Here is a 23,192-nt window from a genome sequence, read left to right as displayed (position 1 = left end):
GATAAGATTCAAACAAGCTGCCATGTGATTTAGGTGTCGGCGCCCTCCGTGGTGTAACGCGCAAGTTGATGGCCGAACGATATGTATTCACATAAAAATGTGAATTTTTCATGTAGATTGTCGAAAGGAGCCGCAACAGCAACGCTGATTATAATTATCATGGAATAATATTAATACTACCAGAATACACAACTATGAGAAAATGATACGTATACAGAATGTAATTTTCTATTGTAGCTCGGTGTTGGACAGTCGAATCGTACGTGTGTGTCGCGTGTACGTAACACGCGATGCAACATGACTAGACGAGTTCGATATTTTGATTGGTAGGATATGTACCATCCATTGAATTTCGCCAACGGAATGACAAATCGTCGTTAGGCAACTTCCATGTATTCGCAACAGATACATACATGAACAGTTTTTTTAGAGAAAAATCTAGGTACAAACACATAGACACGAGTAGGTGCACGCGTGATCGCACAAACGTAAACACGTATACGTACACGATACGGTACACACGGTCGAAGCAAAGAATTTCGTATGACTGTGTGAGTGTTGTGCTTAAAAATTGCGCAGATGTTGGTACATATTGAGGTGTGAAAGCACGAAGAAGACAAAGGTTCGCGATACGTAAAAGAAACGTCTGAACACGTTTGACCTCACGTCTGAAAGGATAGATAAGTAAACTGACATCGGATAGGTAGAAGAACTGTTTCGAATAAGATCGAACAGTTTCGAAAATGGCGGCCAAGAGTGGTGGTAACGATGAATTGTCATCGATAATGAAACCAATATTAGCGGTATCGCAAGGATCGTTTGACAAAACTGATATCATTAAATTGGCGAAAAGCATTGCTAAGAGGTAGGTAGCCTTTTGTTAACCGATGGAAATTTTCCTACGCATATGGACACGTTCCTTGAAAATCGTGTATACTCGTGATGACAGTCCCGAAACGGATGACTGTTCATTTCCATTATTTCTCATGCAATCTTTCTACATCGTTGTTTCTGTTTCTTTTTTTTTCAGCGAAAGTAAGTTTGTTTCTCACCAAGAACAATATGAAACGTTTTATACATCCATCGCGGCTCTCGCGGCGGATTACTTGGCCTCTTGTGCCAGTGCTTGTAAGTTTCTCCTTGACTTTTTCACGGTCATGATCAAACGACCATTATCATTTCAACCTTTTCGAATTCTTCGCAAATTTTTCAATTTTCAGTACCGAAGAATCAAATATCGATAGTTTGTCAGGCGTGCAGAGTACTTCTGCAGTGTCTTATAGACAAATTATCGCGACACAAAGTTCAACAGGGAGAAAACAGTTCTGCTGTTTTAAGCACAAAGCAATTGTTGTTACCAATACATGCTCTTTGCATCGGCCAATCCTTACTTTCGTCCAACGAAGAGGCAGCCTTGTTGGCCATTGTAGTAACTGCGAAAACACCTCCTTACCTTCAGCCATCTACGTCTGAAAGCGAGAAGGATGTTTCCCAATGCTCGAAAGATTGTGTACGTGTGCGAGGTGATTTATCTGGCAGTATTCTTGAGCAATTAACAATGCCTTTGCAAGACTTTGCATGCATGTCCATGCCTGTTATTGTCGAAAGTTCCAATGAAGGAACCAGTAAAAATGGGAATGAAAGCAGCACCACTGAAACCAATTCAGACACCAAGGTTGGTACAATTTATTGAATATGCATATGCAACATCAAGGTTGAGAGATCTATCATATCCACTGAATAGCGTAACAATGATATTCTGGTTTCACAGGCAACATTTGTCGCAAATAATATAGGTATTCTTCGAAACATGGGTGCAGGAGACACTCTTTTGGACATGTGTTTGAACCTTCCACATTTATCACGTTATACTCGAAAATATCAAGCATATTTAAACAAAAAAGGTTTTAGTTTGCCAGCAAATGCTTCAGAAGCACACGCTATACGACACAGCTTACATTCTGTAGCGAGCGACATCAACATCGTCCACAACGTGATGTCGTTGAATTTGCTGGAACCTTTGACACCGACCAAATTAGAAAAGCTTTCGACGCTGACCATGTCTTGCCTGTATTGTTCGATTGCGTACGCAACTGCGTCCAGTATCGTTGGAATAACGAATGCTGTATCACCGAAATGCAGTACGAATACGTCTGCCGGGGCACAAACTAGTCAAAGCGGTTTAAAGAATACTGAGGAAGAATACGATACACTGGCGATCACAGTGGTTGAAAAAAGCTTAGAAATATTTGGAATGGTTTCAAACGTGATCAAGAACAGCACACGTGCAGGTGGTCATGTAAGGACCCGTATAATACTTAGAATATTAATAATTCCAAGTTTATTTCGTGACAATCGACTTCATGTTTTCTACAGATATTACAAAATCATTTACTTATTGGCGTGTGGTTACTGGTTGCCGGTTTACAAGCGCAGCTTTCCGCGAGCAGTTTCAGCGCGGCGGATAAAGGGAAAGAAGAAAAGGGCAAATCGCCGAGTAAGGCGCGTGATGGAACGACACGGGTCAATCTAATGAAAGTGTAAGCAACATAATTTTTTGAACTCTATCAATGATCATTTGTGTAAGAGATAAATAAAACGCCGCTTTTTAATTTACTCATCTTGGATTTTAGACAACAAGGTTTTGGAGTGCTTTCAGTAGCTTTAGCTTCTCATGCACTCGCATTAATGAGTGCCCTTTTGGAAGATGTGTCGGTCGAAGCGGTTATTGACCAAACGGTTCCCCCTGAACCAGCACCTCTAGATATATTATCTAATGCCAGTGCACTTCAAAGAGCGGTTACTTTTCTTCAAGCTGTACCGCTCAACCATCTTCTATTTTATTTGGCCACTATCAGTTATAGAAAGGTAGGTGTTGGAGTTAATGTTGGAGTTAGGGCTCTATAGTATAGTATTCCATTCGTCTTGACACAGCATTACATATTTACGATCGACTGACATTTATTCAGGCCTGTACATTGAAAAGAGTGCAAAAGCATCCGTTTGAAGCTGATGCTCTAAGTCAGTCGGACTCTACAACATATTACGAGGAACTGTTGAGTTGCTCAGATAATACCGATGAAGGTAAGGAAATCAAAACTGTCTGCGATGTATAGTCAAAGAATGTCAAGAGTATAGTAGAAACTGTTGTGTCGATAGAGGAGGACAGCGAACCAATTTTAGGTCTGTGGTTCGAAGAAACTATTGCTCCGTCGGATGGATCACCCGCGAACGGTGCAAAAGAATCGGGCAACGAAACAAATGTTGAACGTTCGGCAACCACCATCGTTCCTGATAATCGTGAACCGCATGGTGTAAGGAACTTTATTGCGTTTTATACTCTTTAAATAGAATGGAGAACTGATCTTGTTTTCTTATTTGACAGTATATATCTCTGGCCACCAAGATTTTTCAATTCATGAATCAGCACTTGATTGGTAGTAAAAGTTCATACGTACGAGAATACGTAGTAAATGGCTTGGTCGAACAGCAGATGGTGATACTAGCGGCAATTATCAGAGATTTAGATCACGAGACTGCGAGAACGGAGACCGGTAATTATATGGTTATATGCAGTGAATGTCTATGGGACAGAAATGAAAATGTGTTTTAATACGTTCCAGGCACCATCTCAGTGTTCTATGGTGCCACTTTAGGCGCTATGTATTCCGAGTTCTCTCAAGCATTGAGTCGATACACGCACAACTTATTAGCACGAAACACATTGAGCGAAAGCCTACAAAACACTCTCCTCCAACATTTGGGTGTGAATCCATGGTCTGGAACGGACAGTACGACTTCTTGTACATGGCCCCTACAAGTGTATCCAAGAACCTTGAGCGTGTTGGCACAGGTTTGTATTTGTTCTATTATACATTTGCGGTTGCTATTGTAATTGTCATCGTAATCGCAACGGCATCAACGTTCTCGACAGGTTCTTCTTTTGAAACCGCAATCGGAGAAAGAAGCAGCTTGCATAAGCATATGGCATCGTCTGGTGACGACCATGGTGGAAAATGTATGCAATCCACCTTCCACATTCGAAGCAGAAAACGAAGGTAAATTACGAATGTATGAAGGTATACAACCATGAATCGAATCTAATTAAAGTTATATATTTGCAGATTTGAATGTGGAGCATGCACAACTAGTATTGATATTGTTCCATTCGCTTAATTTAATGCAAAAGAAATCGGTTTTGCTCGTAACTGGTAGCGGCGCGGTGCGTTGCAGTGAAGCCGTCAAAACTGCAATGAGGGATTCTCAGTTATTGCACCTGTCGCGATTATTACTATTGTTAGAATACATGATGAAGCATCTTTATGACGCACCTCCAGCATTACTTAAACAAGTATGTATTTACCTTAATGAAGATTTGATTTGATTTTCATGGACACGATATCTTGACAATGCATTTATGTTCGTTTCCCGTTCATGTTCACTCATACATAATTTCATTCTTTCATTTTCTCATTTCTTCATTTTTTCATTTTTCATTTCTTCATTTTTTCATTTCTTCATATTTTCATTTTTTATTTGAAACGGGACTACGAAACGCATACGTTACTCGTATTATGTTAAGTAACGTCAAAGCATCGAATGCAAAAACAATTGATTTAGAACAAGATATCTGGGCCACCGAATCGAAAGGGACGTTTGAGTGGTAGTAAAAGTCTTGTACATTTTCGTTAGGACGTTAACTTTACATTTCACTTATACGTATGTATATTGGATTAAAAATTAATTTGATAACTTTGTTTCGGGACATATGACAACGCGTTTAGGTCCAATGGAATCTGTTTTCGGCCACAAGTTTGGTTTGTGACGCAAAAGACGGGAACAAGCAAACTGCTCGAGTATTTACACCATGGACCGAAATTGAAGACAACTATCGGAAGTTCGGAAACCAAGATGAATTTTCGATGAAGCCCCGATTTTACAATCTTTCTACAACGGATTTCAATAACCAAAATACTCCCAAACTGGACGGGCTGGTTGGTATCGCTGTTTTTTCACACCCACCTTCCGAAGATTTCCGAGAATCTGAATCTGAATCAGAAACGAAATATCGAAATTATCTAGATGAATGCTTGTGCTGTAGAGAAAACGTATGTCGGTGTTATTTACAGGCTTGTAATTTTATTCTGGGCGCACCGGATAAGATGAGATATCCGCTTCTAGTCGATGCACTGATAAATATATTGAACGTCTTAAATCAAACGGATATGCTGAGAAAACCGGAAGCCGATGGCAAAGAAAAAGTACCATCCTTCTTAGGATTATGCGCAATTCGTTATTGCTTCTCTATATGTTGGAGGTACGTAACAGACAATAGATATTTATATTAAAAACATCGTATACATTTTATGGCGATCTTGTTGACAGATTGTTGTTAATGTTACCACCTTCCACGTCGTATATGGATACGTTGGCTCTCGGTGAGGAAATTCCTGCTGGACCAATGTTACTTCATTCTCTGATTTGGGGGCCCAGAGCCGCGTACAAGACCTTCACAAGTTGGATGAAGGTAACGCTTCGCTTTCGTTTGACTTTCTGGTGACTTCGAACCAACAAGTGAAATATGTGAAAAAATGTGTTCTTTCACAGGATTGTTTGGTCAGACAAGGAATGTACACTCAATACGCAGAAAATCTTCTAAAGACGGTATCCTCTACCGTTAATTCCATTAAATACGACGTTACAATTGCAAAAAATTGCATTACTACGTTGAAACCAGAGACAAATTATCCGAACAACATAATGCCGAAAAGCGCTTTACCAAAGCTCAATTCATTGTGTATTCTGGCTGCGATTGTTGGCAAGCTGCAAGTTCTTTTCGACGATAGCATATCGAAAAATCAGAATGATAATATTGAAAATGCAAAGTGAGTTGAATTGTACGTGCTTGTGTAAACGTTGCGAGTATTGACTCTAGCCAAACCATTTTAATGCAACGTGATTATTTGTTGTGTCTTCAGAAGTCCGCAGACCTCCGAATGTGGAAGCACAAACGCACCCAAAATGATCAGCAGCATTCTTCCGCGTGTCCTTTCGCTAACTGAGGCCATTTTAGCTTCGTGCCGATCAAGCATACTCCATCAAATGATCGAATCCCTGGAACAAGACACCAAATTCGGTCCCCGAGATTATTCTATACTTAACGATATTATTTCCATGGCGGGCGCGAATTGGGCGACCGAGGCATCTTTGATTACTTTTCTACCCAACTCTGTGAAATCTGTCCTCGAGAAATGGAAGTCGATCAACGTTATTCATATTCCATGGGTGAGTGTCATGACATCGATATTCTGCCTTGATGAGCCAGCAATCCAAATGTCATTGCGATGTTGGTTTTCAATAAAAACAATTTGAAAGTTTGTAACCAGAACACATTCTGATTTTAGAACTTGTACGCGAACGACATTATCCCGGCAGAGAGTTACATATTGGTAACCGTTAACCTTCACGTGAAATCGTTATCTGAGTATCCAACTTTCTCCATCAATCCATCCTTGAAGAGTTTACTGCACAGCTTGGTCACTTTTATGTCGGAATATGTCACGTAAGTTGGGTATATTCTGCCTTATCCATTTTATCGACATCCAAATTTCATATGTACATACAGTAAGACAATTCGAAGGTCTGAAATAGAGTGCGTGACGATATGCAAATATTGTTGCTAGGGTTGCCACTGCTCCGGAGCACTCGGATCAGATTCAAGCATTGGATATCTTGATCGCGTTGTACATGGACAGTCGCACCGATTATCTGCAGCATATGGCGAGTAGGACATTGACCAAACTGTTGGGCGACAGTGACAATGAGATGCGACAATTACGGGAACATCTTTATATCTTGAATCAAACGTACAATTTGATCATCGACTATACGAGCGATCTTCCAGAGCCCGTAAAGTCAGTATTCGTGAATGAATTTACCTTAACGACGAATATCGTTAAAAAATGATTTTCTATGGAATTCAATCCATATTTCAGTATTGTGGTTGACGAAAAAATCTTGAAGCGATGCATAAAGTATTGGGAGCAATTACTGGAGAAGCCGGTTGGTTGTAAAGCTTTGGACTTATTTTTCGCCCCAAATACCAACAAGTCTCTCGTTTCGGTTTTACTATGTATAACCTCCCCGCAAGCGTCGAGACAGTTTGCTACTCACGTTTTGCGCTTCTTTAACATGCTGTTTAAGATGGGTAAAGTATAAATTCATTTTCTCGTGTTGTACCCTCTTGCACGTAATCGTAAGATGTGGTTGACGAGTTGTTACCGTTGCTGTCATTGTTCGCAGCTGAGAAAGGAGGTGACGCGTCGCTGGAACGTCTTTGCGGATCCGTGTTGAACTTGGCACACGTAGAAACCGAAAAGTTGCAAGCATGGTTGAAACACGTAATTTTAGGAGGAACTAGCATCTCTCCGAGCACATCCTCGACCAACATACAAACGCCCACAGTAGTAGCATCGAACGCGTAAGTATACGTTTGCATCGCTTTTACTCTGTTAGGCAAAACATTAATTATTAAATTTCTAAGATATACCTATATAATTATGTATAAACAACGGAATAATAAATAGGTTGGTTCTCGTTCCTGGTACCAGTGAAGATAAACAAAAATCGGATGAGGCTAACAACGTGTCCAACAATGAGCAAGTGCAATGGGCGATTACGCTGTCTGATGGTTCTGAGAGTAACAATCAGTCTGCCAGTATCACTGATGAACAGCAACAGCAGCAGCAGCAACAACAGCAGCAACAACAGATACAACAGCAACACTCTATGCATGAAAATAGCCGACTTTTGCGGGCGCTTACAAATTATATAGTGAAGGAAAAGAGGTATAGTTTCTGTCGAATTAATGCGACATTCACAGTGAAATTATTATTGTACAGAGTCGGATTGTTGAGCTAGAAAATTTGTATGTGCTTTCTTTTATTTTGTTTCGCTCCGTATTGATTGGTGGACGTCACACAGCGGCGTGGATGAAGGTGTGCCAGTTGCTATTTTACAAGCACTTATACCGCTGGCTTATCAAATTCTGTCTCCTGCCATTGAAGGAAACGGTTTCTCGGAATTGATGAATGTTATGTCTATGCTGGCTGATGCCGGTTCCGAAAGAGGACATTCGCTGCTGTTTAAAGCTGCGATCGAGTGGATGGAACTATGGTAACTTTGGCATGAACCATAATGTATCTATAAGAATTCAGAATCAGGAGAAAAATTAGTTTATTTGTTTCTGATTCTACAGTAAGGAGCAACTGATGAGTAAAGACCATCAAACATTACTGGATAAGCCATTGGCATTTGTCGAAGCCGGTTGTTGCATACTGAATTACTTAGCGGACGTTGTGAGTGCAGTTTGCCCTCAATCTATACATTCACAAGACAGAGCAACCAGCCCGCCGTGGGAAGGCACGACACCGATCAACGACTTGAATGACAGCGATTGGGTCGATGATATCCCGCATGAAGATGAAGATAGTATCGCCGAAGATTCCGACGAGGATAGTCTTTGCAATAAACTCTGCACATTTACGATCACCCAAAAAGAATTTATGCATCAACATTGGTACCATTGCCATACATGCAGCATGGTAGACGGTGTCGGTGTGTGTACCGTTTGCGCTCGCGTATGTCACCGGGGACATGATGTTACGTACGCCAAGTACGGAAACTTCTTCTGTGATTGCGGTGCTAAGGATGATGGATCTTGCCAAGCGTTAACGAAACGTAGCCATCAGGCATCCGAACACCAAAATAATGGTACTACCGATACCGGAAACGCAGCCTCTAGTTCGATCGGTGGTACGAGCGGCAATGTTGCTACGAATTATGGAAACGCGCTTGGTACTTCGATCGAAAATCGTGATGTTGTCGGCAGCAACCTACGCAGACGTACATCTAGTCCAGTCTATTTTTACGATAAACAAGAACGGCAGAGCCGTGAAAAACAAAGAACCTGTTACTTGACCAAGCAGCTAGGTGAGCGACAGTCCACCATTTTAGATGTTTAGATATTCCAGATTTGAAAATATAGAAATATAAATGTCTTCAGAAGCATCGAAGGACTGGATACAAGGACACTTGTGGAAAAGCGGTCTGGTACCGTCATTGGTAGATTTAGCTCGTGCGCTAGTGCCGGCTGTAGATGCGTTTTGTCAGAAAAATTCAGCGGTTGGTTGTCACGCTCGTGCCCAAGCGGCACTCAAACAGTTGCACACTGTCGATAAGAAATGCGAATATACCGATCAATTAATGGTGGGTAAAATATACACGTACTGTATTTTACTTAGTTTATTTAGTTTACTAATTTCACAATCGAAATTCATGTTAATTATCTGTAACGTCCGATCATCGCGATTTACAGCTTCCCACGTTGGGCTCGCAAGAAGGTGCGTTTGAAAACGTACGAATGAATTATTTTGGTGACCAAGGACACACCATCAGGCAGCTGTTATCCGCGCATATAATACGTCGCGTTGCGATGTGCTGTTTGTCGTCGCCGCATGGTAAAAGGCAACATTTGGGTGAGTAAATTATGAAATTGGACTATCGTAATGATTCTGAAATGATGAATAAATAATTGATGGAATTTACTAATTCGCAGCGGTTTCACACGAGAAAGGCAAGATAACGGTATTGCAGTTGAGCGCTTTGCTGAAACAAGCAGATTCGTCCAAGAGAAAATTGATATTGACAAGACTTGCGTCCGCGCCTGTGCCCTTCACTGTCTTATCACTGACTGGCAATCAATGGAATGAAGACTTTTTAGCGGTGTGCGGTTTCAGGGATTGTCATGTATTAACTTTCAATACTTCTGGAACAGTTTCGGATCATTTGGTGCTGCATCCTCAGTTGGAAACGAGTAATTTCATTATAAAAGCAATTTGGCTACCCGGCTCACAGACCCAGTTGGCATTGGTCACTGCGGATTTTATAAAAATTTACGACCTTGGAAAAGATGCGCTTTGTCCTCAATATTATTTCCTAGTACCATCCGGCAAGATAAGAGACTGCACGTTCATGCATTCTGAGGATGGTGTCTTTTCTTTGCTAATAATGCCTTCGACTGGCTATATTTGTGGTCAAGCGATGAACGAGGAAAGCTCAGCGAAACACGGTCCTTTCTATGTAACCAATATTCTGGACGTATATCACCCAGAGATTCAAGATAACGGACAGGTTGGCGGAGGTGGCGTATCAATTTATTACTCGCACGCTTTGCAGTTGCTGTTCTTTAGTTACGCATGCGGGAAAAGTTTCGTGGCACCCTTGAAATGTATCAATACCGATTTGACCATTATATTCCAAATCAATCTTGCTGGCAACAAAACCACAAACGGAAACAAGTCAAATAACAATCAACCGCAACCGTTGTGCCAGTGGAGCGAAGTACCAAATCACCCGGGATTAATATGTTCGGTATTACAAGCAAGCAACAATCCAGTTATATTAATGATCAAACCGGATACAATAATGATCCAGGAGATTAAAGTAATTCCCGCCAAGGCGAAAATTATGGACATGGTAACGATACGTCATCCCAGCTCGAATGCTGAACAACGAACAACATTGATACTATTGTGCGAAGATGGCAGTCTAAGAATTTATATGGCTGGAATGGAGCAAACCGGATATTGGATGTCGCCGTCAGTGCAACCAATGGGCACAATTGCCACTGCTAAACCGACGAGGAAGAAAAAAGTAACGAAAGCGGTGAAACCCTCGGGTTCCGTTAGCTTTTCTATAGACTTCTTCGAACATTGTCAAGTGATAAATGACGTTGAATTTGGCGGCAACGATTTGCTTCAAATTTACAACGTTGCGCAACTCAAGCATAGACTGAATACTACAGGGATGTACGTTGTCTCCATGAAAACGATGGGATTTAACGTTGAAGTTACCAACAACGATGCCGTTTTAGTTATGACGGGAATCAGAGTGTCGCTTGGAAGTCAAGATGTTCAAAGGGCTCCTCTTTACATAGAGGTAATTCCTCGAAAATTCTTGTTCAAATAAAATTAAAACAAAATTGTTCAAATTTGTATCGCTGTAACCATATATTGTTTCCCTTCTCAGGTATTCGGTAGAACGATTTACACAACTGTAACCAAGAGCCGATGGTTCGATATTCCTTTAACACGAGAGGAAAGTCTTCAAGCTGATAAAAAACTAACCATCACTTTTGGACCGTCGCAAGATCCTGAAGGTGTGATCGTGGTAGATTCTATCAAAATGTACGTTCATTGTTATGTTTAAAAAACTGATTGCTAAAAATTACGAAGTCATCATGTCGTATTCTAATTTTCTTTTGTCAACTCGTTTATGCGTTTAGATATGGAAAAACGAAGGATGCATTTGGTTGGCCCGAAGAAATAGAAGATACATCAACCGGTCAGTCCACGACTGCTCCAGTAGCAACGATAAACAGTGACGCGGATAATGCTGTCGCGACACCAACTCCATTGTCCTCTGTCGACAGGTATACGCAATATAATGTAATTAAAGCAAGTTTAAGTTCTTCCTCGAAATGCGATAAATTTTCGCGTCTTTTGAACGTCAAAGACAAAAGAACTGTTATCATTACGTGTGTGTGTGTGTGATGCTTTAGCTCCACGAAGGATAATTTCTTTAATATCGAAAGGTAAGGAGAACTTGAGCTACAATTAATTGTTAGCTGTATGCGACAAAACAGTAGGATAGGTTGAATCGTTTCCGTCGTGAATTATAGCCGAGCTGAGTCGAGAATTATGTTATTGTAGACTAGTCGCAGACATCCTGGAGGTTCTAGAGCTGTCTTTCTATGTTTCCCCGAACGATGAGAATCGATTACCGTTAAAAACCACAACTATAGACGTCGCATCGAGATTATTGATACTACCTACTCCGCCAGCAGTACAAATGCATACAACAGCGCTTCTAGCCTCGCTACACCCGTCAAAACAAGCGTATCATCTACACAAGGTAAATGATTGTTTGCAGCTCTAAGTATCTTTTTCCTGAATAGTTTGATTTTACCTGAGACATACGCGGAACGTATTGTTTGCAGGATCACGTACTGCTGTCACATGTATTGGAATCTTTGAAACCGATGAGAAAGTTGAGCGACGCTCGCGACATAGATGCGAAAAACTTTTATAGGCTTGTGCTTATCGTTCGAAGCATTTCCGTTTCCCAACCACAAAACCTTGCCAAATTCACGGACCAATATACGAATAAACCAATAGATGAAACTGATGGTAAGCCTGGTATTCTTACTGATATAATGTTCGCGTAGGTCAATAACGGATACACTCGTTCATCTGAGTTTATATGTTCCTTTTATGTTTAGTACCAATTTTTGAGAAGGATCGACAGAGTCTCGGTGAATCCAGTGAAAACGTGGATGAGAGTCAGCAGCATCTGGTCGTGCAACTGATGGATATATTGTGGGCTTTGCACATGGCCTATCCAAAAAATATGGCTTTGGCACCAGTGGTTATACCCGGACTCACCAACGCTGAAGCAACGATACACGCAATCGTAGAAATAATTCATGCGTTTGCTACTTGCGATGTCGAGAAGAATGTACCTTTAGCTGCGAAACTGTATCTACAACTTTTGCTTTCGTCAGATGCAACAGTCAGTTTTAGCGCCAAGCAAGCGATAATTCGTGTTCTTCGACTAAGATACAAGAGAAGAAGAGTTTATATACCGAGTCCTCCTAATTGTAGCACACCAGGTAAAATAACAGAAATCTTGTGATATAGTTTATTGATTTACGCTAATTGCTAATTTTACGACTGATTAATCGAGACTTACATTCGTTTTGTGAAAACGCATAGGAACGGGCGTGGATTCAGAAGATAAGCCAGTGTCGTCGGCGACGCAATCGCAAACGCAGCAACAATCGCAACCGCAATCCCATAGAGAAGCTCCTGCAGCGATATCGGCTATTTCGGCGACGTCCGCAACGTCGGCTGGTTCGGCGATAGATCGCGAAACAGTAGATCAACAATTAGCTGCAGACGTTGAATCGATTGTGTCAGTGGTTGACCCAGTAGCAGTAATGCTCGCAGCCAACAGCAATCAAGGATCTAGCAGCCCACCTTCTGCAGCCATGTCATCCGTTGCAGCCAGCAGTGGGTCTGCCGCTGCTGAGAGTTTGGCTGCAAGTAGCAGAGGATCAGGATCAGCCGCAAGAGGAACAGTCAGTTCGTTGGAAACATTGCTGGGTGCAGGCACATTCCCACCGATTCTAGATGTTCCGCCAGATATACATTATGAAGCTATGATGGAAGTTGCGATGGCTCTTAGTTTACAAGATCAAGATGGCGGACGTTTTGATGTGCGAGCTTTACGACAAAGATTTCATCAAAATATGTCTCTCTTGCAAGGCTTTGATGGGCTGGTTCAGGTGCAGGGCCCAAGTCAGGTCAGTAGTTGCACGCAGACATTTCTTCTATTATCTAAACAATAATCCATTTGACGTATAAATTGACGTGTACAGGCTCAGGAAAGCGGAGGACATTATTCGGATACGACTGCTTCTGCTGGAGGATCGGACGATGAGAGATCAACAGCAGCTACTGACGGTAGCACTTTGCGAACGTCTCCGGCTGAGCAAGTGAGTTGTGCTACGAGCCTTTCGTTTTCAAAAGTAATGTCCGAAAGCTATTTGTCGTATACTTTTCCTACTTTGTCATTCTTATCGCTATTTACACGATACCATGTAATGTACAACGTGTGAAAAATGAAGGATACGACTTGGAAAAATGTGGGGTGTGGGATAGAAGGTGGTATGAAGGGACAAAGAGATCAAGAGATTTTGGAAGGGAGGGTGTACGTGTATGCGTGCATGCTTGCGTATGCCTGTGCGCGAGTGCGAGTGAGTGAGAATAAGAAAGGGCGACAGGGACTGCCAAAGTTTATGTACCAATTGTTAGTAACATTTGGGGCGCATTTTATGTTAGGGTGGTAGTGGTGGTAGCAAAGGTAGCGAAAGCGGTGGAAGCGAGAGCGGAGGAAGTGCCGTAGACAGCATAATAGGAGAGCATAATATATCGGGCCGAAGCTCTGCGTACGGAGACAATGTTGCTGATTCTATACCTCCGGTGGGAGGAAGTGGAGTGAGTCAAGCGCCACGTTCCGAAATTAATACCGTGGGTCTTCACGCGACTTTTACCGTAAGTGCTGTCATCATTGCCGTGGTCGTTGTGGTCATGGTCGTGGTCTTTAAGGTTCGCGTCCGCCGTAACAATTATCATGTCGTTACTTTTTTTCGTTTAATGTATTAAACTACAATAGTCATTTATATTTATCTTCATAGTTTTGTATTTGTTCGGCTATGTTCTCCCTCTCTTTTACTTTCTCTTTCTTTCTGTTTCTTTTTCTTTATGTCAATAATTTATCATCATACCGATGTTTGACTCTCGCGGATCAACGCTCTCCCTCCTATATGCACCGAGCTCCACTGAATTTTGTTCATTTTGTATAAGTCAGTTGGCGTGTCTCATGAAGCATCGAATGTACGAAAGTATGTCGTGAATGATACCATGGTCGTCGTGCATTTTTCGCAACGTTTTATTTCGTTTTGCTTCTCTTCACTTTACTTTACTTCACATCGCTTCACTTTACTTCTTTTTCTCTATTTTCCTATTATCATATCGATGTGCTGTCTATCGAAAAAAAAATTCAGAATCGTATGCATGCGTAACTTATGAACGTGAAATCGTTCCATTAGGTCACCGAACAGGAAGAAGGCACAGAACAGGAACAAGAGCATGCCACAGAACAAGAAAACGACACGAGCTGTGAGACCTCGACGAAACTGTATACTGTACGATTATTGTTACTCGATAAGCTGGTCCAGTTCATACCGCATTTGGCCAACGTACCTGGAGTCATGGCCATTCCATTTATGCAGGTTCGCTCCTTTTCCACGGTATCGCTTCGTTTTCGCGGCAAGCTTTCAATGGGAATGCTTGTTTTAGGTTCTACTATCATTGACAGCACATTTGGACGGCCAGGAAGAAAAAGACAAAGCTTGTGTTGAGCGATTACTTCGAACACTGGTGAAAGAATTAGAATTAGATAAACCGGATACGCAAGATATATGTCAACGTAATAACAAGCGAGAAGTTCATCTGGTTATTATACGTTTCCTAAGTAAGTGTGGTATTCGACGTCGCCCAATATTGCGTATTTGAAAATTTTACAATGATTATTTCATAACGTACTACTATACGTTTTTCTTCTAGGCATCCTAATGTCCCGGTGGAAGTGTACTGCTAAAGTGCAAACTGAAAATTCAAATTCTGTTTCGCAAATGGCTGCTGTGATACTAAGTAAAGCCGGGATAATTGATTATTGTTTGACGTTGTTGAAGGCATTATTAGAATATTGGAAAACGTAAGTATTCTGAGTTTCTTGTACAATATGCGCGTGCCTTCGGTTATGTCAGATGTTAGCTATCTCGTTGGGTTGCAGAACATCGAACGAAGAAACGAACACTATTCTCGGTGGTCAACTGCTCAAAGAACACCTGACAACTTCTCCGCCAAACATGTCGCCATTCTTTTTACGTCATTACGTGAAAGGACACGCCGGGGACGTGTTTGAACCGTATCCACAGTTATTGACTGAAATGGTGTTACGATTACCTCATCAAGTTCATAAGCACGCGGAAAATACAGCTGCACAGCCAGCATTCGAACAACCGTGGTATTATTATCTTTGCGAATACATGATGTCTTATCAGACACCGTGTGTCAGACGCCAAGTACGCAAGTTGCTTCTTTTCATTTGCGGAAATAAAGAAAAGTATAGACAGTTGCGAGATCTGCACGCTTTAGTTTCGCATGCTCAGGTAAGTTGTCGTTACTTCATAGAGGATCTCAAAGTATATAGGAGAAAAGCATATATATGTTCCGACTTTTTACTTGAATTTTTGTTCGTTTGATTCTTCGTAGTCGGTCCAACAGTGCTGTGCTGCCGGTGGTTTCGAACCGTTCCAAACACGTCCGCATGCAATCAACTTGCCTTACGATTCTCTCGTAGAGTTGATCGAACATTTGAAATGTTGTGTGGAAATTGCTACCAGTCGAACTGGAAATTGGCAGCGGTTCTGCTTGAAACAGAATACAGTATTGTCGTATCTGTTCACAGTATCGACACTGTTGGACGAAGGTGTCAGTCCTACCGTTTTACAGCTTTTACAGTGCGCTATATGCTCGAGCAACAAATCAAAAGAGCGAAAGGAAAGCAAGACGAAGGTGAGGTATATTCTTGTTCTTCTCAGTGTTGGTTCTTCTTTTTTATTTTTGATTGATCGCGGTTGTTATTTCGTTCGTTTAGGAATCAAAATCGGGCGGTACTGGAACGACGAAGGAAAGACGGGAACGTGAAAAATCCGAAGACTCTGATACAGAAGCGAAATTTGAAGAAGCTCAATGTTTGGCTCTGGTCGAACAGATCCAGAAACAAGTGGCGCCACACTCATTGACGAAATTTATACAAGCCTTTTTACTGGAGACTAACAATACCAATGTTCGTTGGCAAGCACACTCTTTGATACTGGCACTTTACAAGTAAGCAACGAAGATGTATAAAAAGTTAACTGCGCATTTTTCTATACTCGCACGGTTATATTATTTTGTAAAGAAAATTGAAATGTGATCTAAAACGATTTTGTAGGAATTGTGGTCCAGACGATCAAGAGGTTTTGTTAGATTTGTTGTGGCGGTTGTGGCCCCTTTTGCCTACCTATGGTCGAAAAGCCGCACAATTTGTGGATCTGCTTGGCTACTTTTCTTTGAAGACTGCGCGTACTAGCAAGAAGATGCATACTTACATGGAACAGGCGGTAGCAGTGTTGCGTGCACAGAATCAGTTGCTGACACGACATCCAAATGCGAATCTGTACGCGAATCTCGCTCAGTTTGTCGAACTGGATGGTTATTATTTGGAAAGCGAGCCTTGCTTGGTCTGCAACAACCCTGAAGTTCCCATGTCGACGATAAAACTTTCAACGATTAAAGTCGACTCGAAGTTCACGACAACCACGCAAATCGTCAAATTGGTTGTGAGTCAAACGATCAGCCGTATCACTCTTCGCATAAGTGATCTGAAGAGAACAAAAATGGTGCGTACCATCAACATATATTATAACAATCGGTCAGTACAGGCAGTGGTGGAATTGAAGAATAAGCCAGCAATGTGGCATAAAGCGAAGAAAATAATGCTGGCGCAAGGACAAACAGAGATCAAGATGGAGTTTCCGTTACCGATAGTCGCTTGCAATCTAATGATCGAGTACGCTGACTTTTACGAGAACATCCAAGCCTCCTCGGAGACACTGCCGTGTCCGCGATGTTCGGCGAACGTGCCAGCGAATCCAGGCGTTTGCCCGAACTGCGGGGAGAACGCGTTCCAGTGTCACAAATGCCGCGCCATCAATTACGACGAGAAGGATCCTTTCCTTTGCCACGCCTGCGGTTTCTGTAAATACGCCAAGTTCGATTATACGTTGACTGCGAGACCTTGTTGCGCTGTCGATCCGATCGAGAACGACGACGATCGTAAGAAAACAGTCGCGACGATTAACGCGTTGCTCGAAAAGGCTGACAGAGTCTATAAAACACTGATTTCGAACAAACCGACTTTGGAAATGTTATTAATTAAGATATCTGAACACCGGTTGGACCGAGGGCTGGAGGACGGTACCGGTGGTGGAGTCGGTACCGGTTCCAGTTCTGGTGGCATACAAGTGTCCAGTGGAAGCACGCAAGTCAACAGGGCCATACAGTTGCTCGCTCAAAAATATTGTGGCGAGTGTAAATCCTCCTTCGAGGACCTTAGCAAGATTATACAAAGAGTACTCGCGTGCCGTCAAGAATTAGTGGCTTATGATCGTCAACAGCGAGGTCAGAGCTCCATCTTAAATAGTGCGATCGCTGGTGAATCGTCCGGTACCGCTACCAGTACCACTACCGCCACCGCTACCACTATTACTGGCACTAGCACAAGCAGTAGCACTAGCAGCAGTAGCAGCAGTAGCGCCAGCAATAGCACCAGTACCAGCATCAACACCAGTACCAGTACTGCGATTAGAGAGGAATCATCATCGACAGCAGGAACAACCGCGGCTGCGGATAGTCCAGCTACAGGCAGCACCTCGGCCACTACATCCGAAGCCGCAGCAGCGGATCCTGCTACCTTCGTCGCTATGCCGCAAACGGTAGGCCGATGTTACGGTTGTGCGACGGCAGCCACAGAACATTGTCTGACCTTGTTGCGCGCACTGGCCACGAATCAAGGTGCTAGAGAGGTTCTGTGCAAACAAGGATTGATTCAAGAACTAGTCGAGCATAATCTACGGAAGGGTACAGTGCAGATGCAGGAGGAGGTTCGCCAACTGCTTTGCCTAATTACTAGAGACAATCCGCAGTCGAGTAAAGAACTTTGTTCTCTGTTGACCGAGCGAATTACTTTGACGTTACGCGGTCGCGTGCCCACTTCAGACCTATCGGTAGCGGTGCGTCACGAAATGGCATTGCTGGCTGCTCTAGTTCAGAAGGAAGACACCTGCTGGGAGCAAAAGCTGCGTTGCGTGATGCAGTTGTTTTTGATGGCTTGCAAGGAATCGAAAAGTCCCGTGGTGATGGAAAGCATTATAGTGCCGTGTCTGAAGATACTTCAGAGATTGGTAAAACCGGAGCAGCCGGTCTCTAGAAAGAACAAAGACAAAGCCATCGAGACGTTGGCGACCGTGCAGCCACCCGAAGGCATTACTATCGACGTGAACAAATGGTTGAACGGCGATCCGAAGCATTCGTATTCCGAATGGATTCGTCGCATGCCGAGGAAGAAGAGCGGCCCCCCAACCGTAAAACCGATGCAGAAAGAGGAAACGCGTGTTCTTTATTTAATGGAGAAGTACGGGCACCGATGGCGTAACCGATGCGCAAGACAACAAGGCGTACAACCGTTGAAACTAGCTGACGGAGCTTGGTTAAAGGAAGTCTTGTTCAATCCAAGTTCACGACTCGCGCGACAGGTGGCTTGCTACATGATAGAGAGCCTCTGTCAAGGTACCGAACGTAAAAAGGAAGTACTGGTTCTGCTGACTTGTTATCTGGAGGAATTGCGCACAGCTGGCGAGAGCAGTACCGAGTTTCTCACGTTGTACGAAAGCTTGATCAAGGAACCACCGTGGAAGCAATTCCTGGCTGTGCGCGGCGTAATGACCTTGCTCGCAGATCTACTGACCAGAGAAATCGAACAGTTGCATCGGCTGGAGGAAACGACGTTGACCAGCGATCTGGCGCAAGGTTACTCTCTAAAAATGCTAACGGAACTTCTGGCCACGTTCCTCGAACAAGAGAATATCAAACAACAGTACAAAGGTCGGCTGGTGGGCGCCGTTCTGAACGGTTATCTCTCGTTGAGAAGGCTGGTTGTTCAACGAACGCGGCTAATCGACGACACACAGGAAAAACTGCTCGAGCTGCTCGAAGAGATGACCACCGGTACGGAAGAGGAAACAAAAGCGTTCATGGCAATTTGCGTTGAAACCGTGCAGAAATACAGCATCGAGGATGTCCGCACTCCTGTTTTCATCTTTGAGAGACTCTGCTCGATTATATACCCAGAGGAGAATGATATCGGCGAGTTTTTACTGACTCTCGAGAAGGATTCGCAGCAGGAAGATTTCCTCCAGGGCAGAATGCTGGGGAACCCGTACAGTAGCCTGGAACCGGGTCTGGGACCGCTGATGCGGGACGTGAAGAACAAAATTTGTCAGGACTGCGAATTAGTTGCCTTGCTGGAGGACGACAACGGTATGGAGCTTTTGGTCAATAACAAAATCATTAGTCTTGATCTACCCGTGGAGGAAGTGTACAAAAAGATTTGGGTCCTGGAAGGCGGCGGGTGCGATTCGATGCGAGTTGTCTATCGCGTGCGAGGACTGCTCGGTGACGCTACCGAGGAATTTGTCGAAAGCTTAAACGCAAGTAGCGAACAAGAAGTGAATAACGAAGAAGTCTATAAGATGGCGAACGTTTTAGCGTACTGCGGAGGACTGAAAGTTATGTTGGACAGGCTGGCCGCCATAAAGGACGTGAATAGAGCCCGACCTCTCCTACAGGTTCTCCTGAAGCTGTTCCGGTTGTCGGTCAAAGTCAAAAAGAACCAAGAGGTTTTGAGTAAGCCCGAACTGGGCGCGGTAACCGTTTTTCTTGACGTATTACAGCGTTGCCTCGAAACCGAGTCAGAGAATTCCCAAGCGAAGATCACCGAACAACTACTGGACATCATGGAGACGATTCTAACGCACGCAGCTTCTCAGCCATTATCGTGTTTTGAAGCTTTCTCGCGTACCTTGGGCGGACCTGAGCACATCAAATCACTCCTCTCCTGCACTCAATCGTCGGCAGTCAGACAAAGCAACAATGTGTTGGCACACCTCGCGCGTGTACTTGCTGCCCTTACCTATGGTAACCGTGAAAAGATGGCTTTGCTCTGCGATTACTTCGAGCCTGTGTTAAATTTTTATAAATTCGATTTCGTGCATTCGCCAGAAGACGAACAAAAGCTCGAATTGTTCTGCGTTCTCACTCAGGCCATCGAACATAACGCGATTGGAAACACTTTGAAAGATTACATAATAAGTATGGGCATCGTAAAGGACGCTTTCGAGTACATAACTGTACACGCACCCTGCGTCAAGCCGACTCTTCTGCGAACCGACAGTGACGAATTGAAAGATTTTATATCGAAACCAGCATTAAAATACATTCTACGATTCCTTACCGGATTAGCGACAGACCATGAGCCGACGCAGCTAGCGGTCTCGCAAGTTGCGATCAGTATAATACACAGACTGGAGCAAGTATCGTCGGATGAACATGTTGGTTCCTTAGCGGAGAATTTGCTGGAGGCGTTGTGTACGAATAAACGCGTTGCCGAATTGATAGAAGAAGCTCGACAGCATACTCGTAGCGAAAAGAAACGGCTAGCAATGGCGATGCGAGAAAGACAGTTGGGCGCGTTAGGCATGCAGACAAACGACAAAGGTCAAGTAGTGGCCAATGTAACAATTCTTCAGCAGATGGAAGACCTAGGCGATGAAACAGGATTGGTTTGCGTCATTTGTCGCGAGGGATATAAATTCAAGCCAAACATGGTAACTATGACCAGCATCTTCATTTATACATATACATATACATAATACTCCCAATGTTTCATTTGACCTACTCATTTTTAGGTTTTGGGCATTTACACATTTACCAAACGTTGTAACGTGGAAGAATTCGAGACGAAGCAGAGGAAAACAGTAGGGTACACAACTGTCACGCATTTCAACGTAGTTCACGTAGACTGCCATATGTCGGCTGTGAGATTGGCACGTGCGCGAGACGAGTGGGAAAGTGCAGCCCTGCAAAACGCAAATACCAAATGTAACGGACTTTTGCCGTTGTGGGGACCTCAAGTTCCAGAATCAGCTTTTGCTAGTTGCTTAGCGAGACACAATACCTATTTGCAAGAGTGCGCTAGTCATCGCGACATCTCATATTCCTCGACTGTGCATGACTTGAAGTTGTTATTGTTACGATTCGCTCAGGAGAAGAGCTTCCACGAAGACACGGGAGGAGGAGGACCCCAGTCGAACATGCACATGGTTCCTTATTTAATTCATATGGCTCTCTACGTAATCAACACGTAAGTCGAAGCGACTGTACAATTCTCTATTCACCCTGACGTTTTACCGCAGCAATCCATAATAATGCATTCACGTTTCCACAGCACACGCTCCGCAACTCGAGAAGATAAAGCTTTAACCTTATATTTGGAAACACCTCCCAGCTCGGCGTGGCTTGACAGTTGCTATGATGCTGAGGGGCCCTTTTACCAGTGTACTATTTCTCTTCTGCTCCTGACACCGGCAACCTGGGAAGCATGTAAAATTACTCATTTGAACAGATTGATCGTTCTCGCTCATCAACGATATCTTTCACCCTCGGCCCCTACCAAAAGCATCGTCGACGTTACTGTCAAGGATTACACAGCGTATAAGAGCGCCTTAATATTCTTTGGTCTAATCGATTCTATTTATGCAAACTTTTTCAAGGTATGTAGTTTCGTTCATGTGCCTAGTATACTTGTACTACTTCACTGTTCATTTCATTCTAGAAAGTTCACGTACTTTCCGGCGATCAGTGGCCTTCAGTTTTAGCCGAATATATTAGACACAATGACGAAGCCATGTTGAAAGCTTCCGAACGTGTACTCGCTACTTATCGTGATGAACTATTACCTTGCGCATCTTTCGAGGAGTTCTGCGATGTTGTCGGTAAGTAAACGGAAATACGATAAGAGAAACATTGTTCACCAGTTACCGATACTATTTCCGTTGCAGGTTTATTGGAAGACATAACGAATCCCTCTACATATATAAGTGACATCATACAAAGCCTCGGTTAGGGACAATCTGTTGACGACTACGAATAGGTGGATTGAACTGAACTGAACTGAACTGAATCGGAGTTAAATTGAAAGAGAAAAAAAGGAGAATAAGAAAAGAAATTGTTCTTCTACATAAATACATCACTTGTCTTGAAACTTTTGAATTTCTTTTGTTTTATTTTTGTTTCATTTTGCTTTGGAAGCATTATTATCGCGTATGTCTATCCTACGAGCTCCTACAACGATGAATCTCGACTAATATTGGCTAAAAGGAAATAGAACTAGTATTCTCGCTTTGTACATTGCGAGTCAACTTGCTGTCCATAGAGAAAACAAATCCATTTACTGTATTATCGCGCGTGTTATGTTACTCAACCCTATAATTGTACGTTGAAAAAAAGAAGTCTGTGCTTTAATAAAATACGAAATACCTATTTGTAGTAGTTTTTACGACTCGTAAAAATATTTGATTTTTCATGTTGAATTAAATATGCTTTGCAAGTAACAGGATATCGAAATGTATGACGAATGAACACGCTGCTTTCAGGTACGAAAATATATGTTTTATTCTCGATTTATTCACATAAACGTTTTCAATACAAGCATCTTTTTTCAACTTTTTCCACTCTTTTTCTTCATTCGTATAATAGTCGAGTTATTATACACAATACTTGTAAGAATTCAGATATTTCTCTATGTAGTTTGTGGATGCCCCGCACACGAGTGTCTATGAGTGA

At 42.8% G+C, this 23,192-nt stretch overlaps 1 protein-coding gene across 2 annotated transcripts; it reads left to right on the top strand.

Annotated features, from left to right (window-relative positions):
- The first annotated feature begins 561 nt into the window (after nt 1–561).
- Poe (E3 ubiquitin-protein ligase-like protein poe) lies at nt 562–22,889 on the top strand. Of its 2 annotated transcripts, XM_078189142.1 has the most exons (46): nt 562–865; nt 1,031–1,128; nt 1,221–1,675; nt 1,772–2,299; nt 2,377–2,540; nt 2,634–2,868; nt 2,970–3,084; nt 3,160–3,314; nt 3,386–3,554; nt 3,624–3,853; nt 3,935–4,058; nt 4,125–4,351; nt 4,785–4,994; nt 5,130–5,317; nt 5,386–5,527; nt 5,608–5,885; nt 5,979–6,285; nt 6,405–6,562; nt 6,684–6,914; nt 6,996–7,207; nt 7,303–7,480; nt 7,587–7,847; nt 7,984–8,175; nt 8,258–8,991; nt 9,065–9,267; nt 9,377–9,536; nt 9,617–10,998; nt 11,089–11,246; nt 11,345–11,491; nt 11,772–11,973; nt 12,059–12,248; nt 12,341–12,730; nt 12,834–13,423; nt 13,499–13,615; nt 13,962–14,174; nt 14,732–14,914; nt 14,982–15,156; nt 15,249–15,399; nt 15,478–15,856; nt 15,960–16,262; nt 16,345–16,577; nt 16,684–21,175; nt 21,257–21,711; nt 21,796–22,120; nt 22,183–22,342; nt 22,409–22,889. In XM_078189142.1, the coding sequence occupies exons 1-46, from the start codon at nt 744–746 to the stop codon at nt 22,471–22,473; spliced, it is 16,386 nt and encodes a 5,461-aa protein (XP_078045268.1). In that variant the 5' UTR covers nt 562–743; the 3' UTR covers nt 22,474–22,889. The 2 variants fall into 2 exon arrangements, with proteins under 2 accessions (XP_078045268.1, XP_078045269.1); XM_078189143.1 differs by lacking the exon at nt 13,962–14,174.
- The last annotated feature ends 303 nt before the right edge of the window (nt 22,890–23,192 follow it).

This window comes from Augochlora pura, chromosome 8, assembly GCF_028453695.1.
Source record: "Augochlora pura isolate Apur16 chromosome 8, APUR_v2.2.1, whole genome shotgun sequence".
NCBI classification, from domain to species: Eukaryota; Metazoa; Arthropoda; class Insecta; order Hymenoptera; family Halictidae; genus Augochlora; species Augochlora pura.
This window is presented reverse-complemented; position numbering and strand designations above follow the sequence as displayed.

Bases quoted from the DNA above. Each gene is read 5' to 3' on its own strand.
- Poe (XM_078189142.1), top strand. From the start codon at position 744: ATGGCGGCCAAGAGTGGTGGTAACGATGAATTGTCATCGATAATGAAA. The intron at 3,085-3,159 runs GTAAGGAAATCA...TTGTGTCGATAG, and splicing joins CTCAGATAATACCGATGAAG to AGGAGGACAGCGAACCAATT. The intron at 11,492-11,771 runs GTATACGCAATA...ATGTTATTGTAG, and splicing joins CCATTGTCCTCTGTCGACAG to ACTAGTCGCAGACATCCTGG.